Here is a 10138-nt window from a genome sequence, read left to right as displayed (position 1 = left end):
GAATTTGCTTCAATCATCCACTTTTCTAGAATGTATTTTCTGGTTTAGATTCTCCCAGTTCATAATTGCAGTGCTGTTTTTCATCAGTATGTAAAAATAAAGTCTTACTTTCATGTTCCCTTGAGTAACGTAAAAACTACATTTTTGAAGTGACTGACTATACTTATGTAATGCATATTCTGAATATAGGAAGATCTAGGCATAAAGCTTTAAAGCACACAGTAGTCATTGAGTTAGACTTTGTGATTTTTTTCCTTAGTAAGATGTTCCTTTTCCATTCTTGAATACTTCTGGTGAAGAATGTTAGAAAAATAGACATACCAACATGTTCTTAGTTTAAATTTGCTTATTTGCTTGCTTGTTTGTTTTATTCTTTTGGGCTTTTTAAATCTGAAATTTATATACAATGCTTTGTAAATATGTCTCAATTATTTTTTTTTACAATTTGCATTGTTGTGATGACAAAAGTACGTTCAGTTTTTAGAGAAAAAAACTCCTGGTTTTTGAAATTGCAAGAACCTAAAATGAAATCCAAGTTTATTACTAATGAACTACTGACAGAAACAAAAACTAAGAAGATTTTAAATCCAGCTTTTAATTTCAATAGGTTAATGAATAACTATTAATTTAATGTCTACTTAGAAATCCAACAAATACTTGAAGCATGAAAGTAATGAAGTAAAGAAGTAAATCCAATTGACAGTTCTTACCATGTCCCAATTACAAGATCAGTCTGTCTTTTGCTTTGAAAGATCGAGAAGTGGACTCCAGAAATATATATCAACTTTGCCACAAAATCAGTGAATATTTTACTGCCAAAAAAATTTTCACACTGTTTCCAGTGGCCTAATGATGCCAGTTGCTTCTCACCCTGTTGTCACAGTCCTCATTGTATTTCATATTTCTCTATTGTTTTTAGAAATAATACATTGACAATATAAATTTTCTAATATTGTATTCATAGCTTGGATTCATGGGTCAGGGATTGAGAGGGTGGGGACACATTATTCTCTAAACCAGACATATTTGTTTATACATAAGGACTAATGCAGGATGCAGATCAGTGAGGCCCACCGCTGTTCTGGACTGTTCTCATTACAGCATCAGAGAAAGGCATGGATGACATATTTTCAGTCTATAAAGCAGAACAGCTCTAAATTCACTACAGAATTGTGTGGCATGAGTGTGAGATAGAAGCTGAGACAGTGAAACAGGTGCAGAGGGTGGAATTTTTAAGAGGGTTCTGCTAGGTGTACTACTCTACTTTACCAGCCTGTCCTCTGCTCATCGGCTACTGTCATCTTGTGATCCCATATATGTGACTACATATAAGAAATGGTCAGCTAAATGTAGCAATACTCCTTGAATAAAGACAGCCTTATTGTCTTAAGTGCTCTTCTAACATAGGGCTGGAGGCTGTATAATTTTCTCCTTGTTAAAGTGATTGCAAGTAATTGGTCTAGTTATAATTTATAAACCTTCAGTGCAGCCTGAAAGATGATAGTTACAATAGAAGACATCTTTGCTGAGATATGCTGGTGCCTCTGTTGGGTTTCATGCTGCATACCCATCCACATTGTCAGGTACTGCTGTAACCAGAGAGCCACAGAGCTTTCTGTCACTCTAAACAAGAATATAAACAATTGGACACAAGATGGGTAGGTTGATACAGCTGGCTATCTCACACCCCTAAGGAAAAGCATAGGCAAATCTTATGCATGTAAAAGTTTAGAGTTAATTATTAAATCTTTCTCTGATTTGCACGTTCAGGAAGAACACCAATAATTTATCACTATCGTTTCCAGATCCGCTATCATTTCCACATGTCTTTTTGTTCCTAGATATAAGGTGAGCAGGTAGGAGCTGGGAGTAGTCAGATACCATCAGAACGGCTCAGCTTCCCTCTCAGCTACACAGGCTAATCAGGCAGAAGTGACCAAAGCAGCAAGATGTTGCCACCACTTCTTATCATTTCAATAAGCATTGTAGCTATTGAAGTTGTTGTTGGATTTATTGGAAATGGATTTATTACAACTGTTAATATCATTAGTTGGATCAAAAGCAAAAAAATATCTTCTGCTGATATGATCTTGATCTTTCTGAGCACATCAAGATTTATCTTGCAGGTGACAGTCCTGATGCACATCCACAGTCTCTACTTTGCAGATGTGTTAAAGCTGGCTTCAGTGTACAAGGACTTTGGTGCTGTGTGGATGTTTGTGAACCATAGCAGCTTGTGGTTCAGTACCTGGCTCTATGTATTGTACTGTGTAAAAATAATCAATATCACCCACTGGCTGCTGCTGCAAGTCAAGCGCAGAATAGCTGGGATGGTCCCATGGCTTCTTCTTGGTTCGCTGGTGATCTCTTCTATGACTTCTCTCCCTTTACTATGGATTACACCCAGCACTTACCTATGCAGCTCAACAGGAAACTGCAGAGAAAACAGCACAGCTCATATCACAGACTGGGGTAGTTCACATCTCTACTTGCTGCTTCTTTACTTTGTAGGTTGCTTTTTCCCTCTAGTGCTCTCCATGGTGACCTCAGCTCTGTTAATTACTTCTCTGTGGAAGCACAGAAAGACGATGCAATGTTATGCAGACACTTTCAAGGATGCTATGATAGATGTTCACCTAACTGCTATTAAATCCATTATTTCTTTCTTAATCCTGTATCTTTCCAGTTTTGTGGCTCAAATTCTGTTGATACTGTCGACATCTCAAAGTAAAGATGTTGTGAAAGTTGCAGTATCCCTAGTTGTAGCTGGGGCGTATCCTTCCATGCATTCAATTATCCTGATCATAGTCAATTCAAAACTGAAATTGGCATTTAGGAAGCTTTTCCTGCATTTTAAGTGCCACTTGGAAGATGAGCCTACAAGCCCCAGGCTTGAGAGAAACACTCTCCAGTAAGAAATCTAAAATCAACACTCAAATATATTGTTTCACTGTCTTTTTTCTTAAATTATAGCTTTTATCTTCCAGAGATTCCTGTGACTAGTCTTCCTTAACATTTCAGAGCATTTGAAATAATGTGCATTTTTGCCTTTCTTGTGCACCACTTCAGGTCCTTCCATCCTGCTTAATATAGAATGAGAATAAAAATGTACTGAATGAAAACAATGCACTTAAATAAGAAACCAGTTTCAGGTTGCTTTGTGATTTCAGGTTGTCAGTTTAAGACTGAAAGTTTTATGAATTGAAGAAAATGGGGACTAAGCCAGACAAGAATGTACAGAGCTGAAAAATATCAGCTTTCAGCTAAAGCTAAATTTTCACCTGAGAAGGTTAAAATTTGACTAAAGACCTGTTGTGCAAGTCATAGCTGGCGGAAAAAGCACGTGGAAAATGACTGTGCTTTTGAACTGGAAAAGCGAGCTGGATTATAGCCGACGGAAAAACTAAGATTTGGAAGCATGCAGCCAATCAATATGATCAAATTGCATTCTGAATAAGGTTTATTTGTGTTAGGATTCTGGTATGTCTGTAACAATGTAGTGATTAAATACCTATTTAAAAATAAATACTTTTGTTTGAAATATATGTTATGCTTATTTGTTTGGTTTTCTTGAAAATGGATTACCAAGATGGTGATTACAATGTAAAGTGATATAGGTACATAAAACTACCTGTAGAAAATCTCACTCTTGTTGAGTTGGTGATTCTGATCATAGATTTGCCTTATTGTCATAATTTGCTCTTGCTGTGAGCAGCTGGGAGTTGCTTCTAAGGCTGTTTCCTTTCAAAATTTTATGTTACTATGAAGTCTCACATGAGGTTGGTGAAATATGTTCAACAAGTCCTGTCATGTTTTATCAAATAATGTGTTTGATAAATAAATCTGTTCTAAAGTTCTCAGATCACCTCAAGTATTTTTATGCTGTATATTTCTCTGCAGGAGTTTAGATAATACCAGATTATAAATTACTGTGGTGAGAGTTTCAGTCGCACCTATAAAATTAGTGAACAGAGTGATTTACTTATTCTTGGAGTGTAGTAGCCTCAGTTTTTGAAACATCAGAGTAGTAAGTTTATAAAATGCTTTAAAAAAAAACCTGTTTAATAATATTAAATAAAGAGTGAATATAATGGTTTTAAATGGTACCTTAAAATATTTTTGAGACTGAACTATGTGTTAATAGGAGACATAAGAGGATGTCTTTGTGATATGAAGTGACATGGTTATTAGGATGTGTAAACCATGGGTTCAGACTGCAGAGCAGAAGGGAGAGTCATTAATCTCACAAACACAGCATTTGGAGGCACAGTACGTTGTACTGTAAAATTAAAGCTTCTGTAATGTCCACTGCTGTGGTGCTGAATCAAGAGAGACACAGAAGTCCCTCGAGGGAAGCAGGTGGGAGCCACAATGCTCATGTCACAGCAGCACTCTGCTCTGCTCTACAGCTTCATGCCCTGCCAACACGGACCAAGGTTAAGACAGTTGCACAGCCATAGCTCTTCCAGCTGGCAACATCATGGAAAGAAAGTGTCCTGTAAGAAACGAGTTTGTTTGAGACTGTTTTATTGCGGGGTGATTGGTAGGAGTATTTGGCTTTTTTGAAGTTGATAATTTCCCCAGTGAGCTCATTTCTCTTCAGGTATTTCCAAACCTGTTTCTAAAGAGGGTTTGAAGTAAAGGGATCAGAGCCAAAGATGATAATAATGGCCCTTGCTCAGCTTCTTCACCTTCAAGAGTAGGAGATCTGAGGCAGGAGCAATCATTAATAAAATATCCTCCAGTGCTTCCAGGGGAAGAGGAGGACAAAGCTCAAGGACTTGACATCTTTATGTTGTATTGATGAAAGTTTTCTTACCCACAGCATAGAGTGAGATAGATGGGTACATAAATTAGAATTTTAAATGGCTGGATTGGTAAATAAATTATTAGTTTTGTCCTTTTCCATTCCATCCTTCCCTCAAGCTTCAATTTATTTTCATGACTTCTTCCACAGTATATACAGACTTCTATTTGTTTTTTGATCTTACCCTGCTCTTTGGATTTCATCATATCCCACCCTAAAATAATCTTCTATATTTTCTTTATATCTAGCCTTCTCTTTCAGGTACATTTTTAAAAAAGCTTTCTCATTATTATTTTACAAAAATATCACTCAACAAATGACAGTACACTTGTTTCTATCTCTACTTTCTTCCAAAAAGCAGATCAATAAACCCAATGAATGTTTTGGCAATTATTATTTGTGTCCCAAAAAATAATAAAAATAACTTCACTGAGATTTCATTCTCTAAGAAGTGTTTATATGGTGATTGAAAATAAGACTGAGATCACCAGTACATTTCCCCTGGAACTTTTCAAGTTACATGAAACAAGGACAACATGAATGGGAGAATACTGTCTGCAGTTTGTATAAGGCCAGAAATTTTGGCAGCACCAAAATCATTGTGAGTATGATGAAAAATAGTGATTAGTGCAGTTGTTCATACCAACGACATGAAAAATCAAACCTTTTCTTCTTTGTCTTCTCCAGCTTTTTTTTTTTTTTTTATGTCATTGTGCTTGCTTTGTCTGCGTCAGAATTCACCACAATTCTGTGTCCAGGAAATCCAGTATTTTCCTGTGCAGAAATTAAGGGATTTTTGATTACAGTCTCAGTAGCATGTTCATGAAGCTGGCAAATTTCTCACTATCAGTCTTTCAGCACGTGAATCAGAAAGAACTACCACAGACATTCTGAGTTTCAGCTGCTGATCAGCTTTGTCATGTCTTTCCTTTTGCCTGCATTAATCAGAGGCTCTACCCGACCAAATCAGTAGTGGGGTAGTGGATATGAACTCTGCTCTCTCTAACACAGTATCTCTCCTCTGCTAGCCATGCAGTCGTCCTTGGCTTTCTGATAGTTTGCGGTTCCCCATGATATAATTACCTCTCTGCAAGGTACACAAGTCAGCACTGCCAGGTCCATGGATCCCAGAACAGATGTTCCTATAAATGCCACTTAAACTTCAATCTTCACTTTTGCTGGTTTTCCAGCGGTAATCAGGAAGCTATTCACCTTCTTTGCGTCTGGCACCACAACGGTGCTAATTTATTCTGAATAATTTTGGGTAATTTGAAAAATAAAATAAGTGTCAATGAAAACACCAGACGGGACCTATCTTTTTGAGAAATATGACTTCCCACCTTTCTGCAAGGTCTGGAGAAACTTTTTTCCTCCTGTAAGAGTTTATAGTAGGATTATAATCTGGGATTACTTTTATCTCTATTTATTTATTGTCTTCCCTATCGTAATACTCAGATTTCATTTCATTAATATCACAAGGACAGTTTTTCCAATGTCACAAAATACTTCTGAAGGCTAATCCCTCTTCCCCTCAATATTCCTTATCCTGTTTGTTCCTCATTTGAGGACATCTGTGTGGGAGGTCATTGGAGCTTAGTTAGGTATATAAATAATGTTCTATATAAATCTTCATAGAGACATGGGTTTTAAGGTTTATTAAAAAAATTAAAAACAGATAAAAATTACTTTCTTTCTAAATTAATGTGAAAATAGATTTGAATACTTGCAAATATTAAAAATACAAATTAGGATCATGTTAACATCGCTTCTAAGATTTATTATTTTCAAGGCGCCATTTCTCCTTCCCAACACCTATGTTTTCGCAATGACCCAAACTTTACATTGGCCAAAGTAATCATAATGAATATCAATTACATCAGAGAAGGGCACAAGCCCTCTTGAAACCAAGCTCCTGATGCTCATAAGCTTTCCAGTGCTCAGATAGTTTTTCATTCCTAAAACTTTTCTTGTCTCCTCATTGAAAGACCATAACTCCTCTTGAGTATTCAGCCTATCTGTGTGTGAAAGGACACGAATATTTTATAATCAGAAATAAGACTAGTAGTAGGGGTGGTGGCTACAGTGGGATTTAATTGGGCTTTTGAGAGAAGAGGAAAGTGAGGAGAAGTCTTACAGATCCATGAGATTTACTTTGGCTGGTCTCTTTTCCCAGTACAGGTAAACAAACTGGTAAACAAACTGACCAGCAAGGCATCATTCCAAAGCTGCTATTTCTGAACTGGGATCCATGCACTGAATGCTCCACTGCAAAACAGTTCTTTTGCCACCACAGGAAAAGCGGAGGCAAAGTGCTACACAGGAATAATGACTTGACATTATTATCTCTTAATTTCCTCTTGGGGGAAGGGGTGAAATTATATCCTTTCTGGCCTTTATGCACTCAGATGTGATATTGTGATGAGATTAAGATGGATGATACAATTCAGAAATTTAGAAAATGATTGGTAGATAATTATATTCTATTTTTTTATCTTTTTTCCACCCCCTCCCCCAATGTCATATTTGAATTTCATCTTTTCTAGTTTTGTATCTTTTATTTTTCCCTCTCCTTTGAGTACTTCTTTTTCTTTTCCCTTTTAGAAAAAAATTAATTCTACGTGTATCACTCATATGTCTTGCCACTTCCTCTAAAAGTCTCCACTATTTTTGTTGCTATTGCTGCTGTTATTGCAAATATATAATAATGAAATCAAGATGGGTTCATTCACATGTTTACTTTGTTATACTAAACACAAATTTCAAGGCATCTTATTGGTTTTGGCAGACTCATACTTTTCATTTTGTGATAACATTGCAAGTAAAATTTCTCTCTTTCCTTGTGAAGGCATTAAAAAAAACCCAAAAAACAAACGAACAAAAAAAACCTCACATTGCTGAGACCCTGAGATAAGTGAAGCTTCCCTTTCAAATCCCACTTTAGTCAGTTCTGCTTTGTTGTCTTTTCCCTGCCATTTGCTTTCTCTCACCCCAGTGTGGATCCCTTTTTCTTTTACAGACTGTTTTTTTTCTTTCTCATTTTCCCCTGTCTCTTTTAAGGTCGTTCCTAAAGTCTTTACTTTTCCCTTCCTCTGTTTAGTTTTAATCGTCACTCTTCAATCCCTCAAACACAGTTGTTCGTTTCTATGTTTGCACTGTTTGTTTCCCTTCCAGAGTAGCGACGACCATCCAAATATTTTCATTGCTTAGGATGGAGATAAGAAAGAAAAAGAGGAAATAGCATGTAGTTCCATGCATGCAAACAACAAAGTGGAAAACACTGAGTTTAAATACTGCATGTATAAATTGTACATTCAGGACTAAAATGATTTGAAATACTTGCATTCTGAGAAACATCAGAAAGAAAGTACATATTTATAGACTTGCTCACTCTCTCAAAGAAGACAACAGAAGTCTGTCTATCACCAACAGAACAGAAGGAATTCAGCTTTCTTCTGAGGAACCTATCAATCTCCTCCAAGATGTGTAACAGGAATTCTGAATAGGTACTTTTTGAGGTCATTTGATAAATCATAAGAAACACAGCACAAGCTTCATATAGATGTTCAACCAACAGAGGTTCAGACCCCTAATATAGTATGTGGGTTTAATTTGAGTTTAAATGGTCACAGAAATATTGTTTCTCTTGTTTGAGGTACCCACAGCTTTCTTTAGGTATCTGAAGCAGTGTTATTGCACATGTAGAGAAGTATATCTGCCCCTGTTGAATAAATAAGTACCTACCTCTCAGCTAAATTCAGTACAAAAGGAAAAAAGACGTAATATAAAACCTGCATCATTCTTACTCAAGTCATGTTTGGACTACAACTGCAGCCAGTCTCGTTTTTCATTGTTTTTATTTTCAACTGGGTGAGCTTGTGCATTTTCCTTGTGCCAGGGGTCTACTCAGTCAGGAAGAGGGAGAAAATTTCTCAGAATATCCCCTGGAAAAGGTTATTCTAAGATATAATATCTCTTGGCTTCAATTCCCTGATGCTGTGAAGAACTAAAATCTTAGGTTCCCTGTCTTTTGGCTCTTACAAGGCCAGTCTGTGATTACTTCAAAAGCCAGCTCCAAAGCACATTCTGTCAAAAGAGAGTTCAGCTTTTGGAAAGTGAATGACAACTCAAACTTGGTATTGGGTTTGGAATTGGGTGAACACCTATATAAAAACTCATAATACATGTAGGCAGTGGGCCAAGGGACTGGGAAGAAGGAAAAGGTTCAGTAGGTATCTTTAATGAGTCAACCCAGACTTCTCCTTCCCAGTCACTTGGCCTGCTGCATCTCATCCGCATGGAGATGACTTGTTTTGCTTTACAGAGTCAGTGGGAAAGGTTAAAATTTCAGGCTGGTCCTGAGGAAGCTTCCAGAAATGCCTTGCTTTTCTTTCTCACTGTAGGAAAAAACCCACATACATTACCAAGTTAAGGGATGAGATGCTTAACAGTCTTTGGTCAACCTCCTCTTTGAACCCCTTCATCTATATGAACATCTCTAGTTCCAAACTACTGTTCTGACAAAACTGGGAACCTTTGGATGATTTTCAGATCACCCCTCGGACCATCAGTGGTCTCTTCTGTTATTTCTTCTCACTATACTTTGGCTTATTTTGGCTTTTCCTTTTGTACTTCAGGAGTTAATCCTCTTCTGGATGTCAGGGTGATAGATGCTGAGGTTTTTCAGCTCTCCTTATCATTCTGCTGGACACCATTGGGATGTACTTCCCTGTCATCATTCCATTTTATTGCAATCAGATAATTATCTCTGTCCTCACACTTATCTGAAGGAGGAGATAGAAATCTGGCAACTCTGGGAGCTCCAGGACACATATGCATGTAAATATTATCCAGTGTCTGTCTTTTTCCCCTTCCTTCTATGTTTCTAGTTTTTTTTTTCTATGACTGCTGTTATTCAACTGGTGCAGCTAAATCACCAAAATTGCCTGTGCTGTCTGGGGATCATTGCTTCTTGTTTGAATACACTACACTCAGTTTATAACAAATTTAAAAACATTGATTCAATGTTGCATATCTTCCTCTAAGTCATTATAGCACAGAAAATTCTTTCCCTATTTTGAGGGCTAAATTCTAAGAAAAACTTGATACAAATTAGTGCAAACAGAAAAAAATGGGAAAATCTCTGGAACTGACCATGTTCTTATATACCCATACTTTGAGGAGAAAGTCAGTGACAAAAAGTACCAAAAAAAACCCAAACAAAATTGTGACTATGCAGTATATATTCCTCACTTATTTCTGAGGCATAGCTAATGTGATTCTATATTTAAGTTTCCTGGTGAAGTCCTTTGTATCTTTTCATCTTTCAGCTGA

The 10138-nt window shown here is 36.8% G+C and overlaps 1 protein-coding gene across 1 annotated transcript; it reads left to right on the top strand.

The window, feature by feature from the left end:
* The first annotated feature begins 1949 nt into the window (after positions 1 to 1949).
* LOC136285886 (taste receptor type 2 member 40-like) lies at positions 1950 to 2915 on the top strand. The gene has a single exon (XM_066177401.1). It carries the CDS (start codon positions 1950 to 1952, stop codon positions 2913 to 2915), a length of 966 nt encoding a protein of 321 aa, XP_066033498.1.
* The last annotated feature ends 7223 nt before the right edge of the window (positions 2916 to 10138 follow it).

Source organism: Chamaea fasciata, unplaced genomic scaffold, assembly GCF_029207755.1.
Source record: "Chamaea fasciata isolate MVZ Bird 193981 ecotype frontalis unplaced genomic scaffold, bChaFas1.0.hap1 SCAF_2, whole genome shotgun sequence".
Classification (NCBI taxonomy): domain Eukaryota; kingdom Metazoa; phylum Chordata; class Aves; order Passeriformes; family Sylviidae; genus Chamaea; species Chamaea fasciata.
The sequence above is the reverse complement of the archived record's forward strand: the minus strand, read 5'-3'. Positions and strand labels throughout refer to the sequence as shown.

What these genes read in the sequence shown, in the direction of transcription:
- LOC136285886 (XM_066177401.1), top strand. Translation starts at nt 1,950, where the DNA reads ATGTTGCCACCACTTCTTATCATTTCAATAAGCATTGTAGCTATTGAA.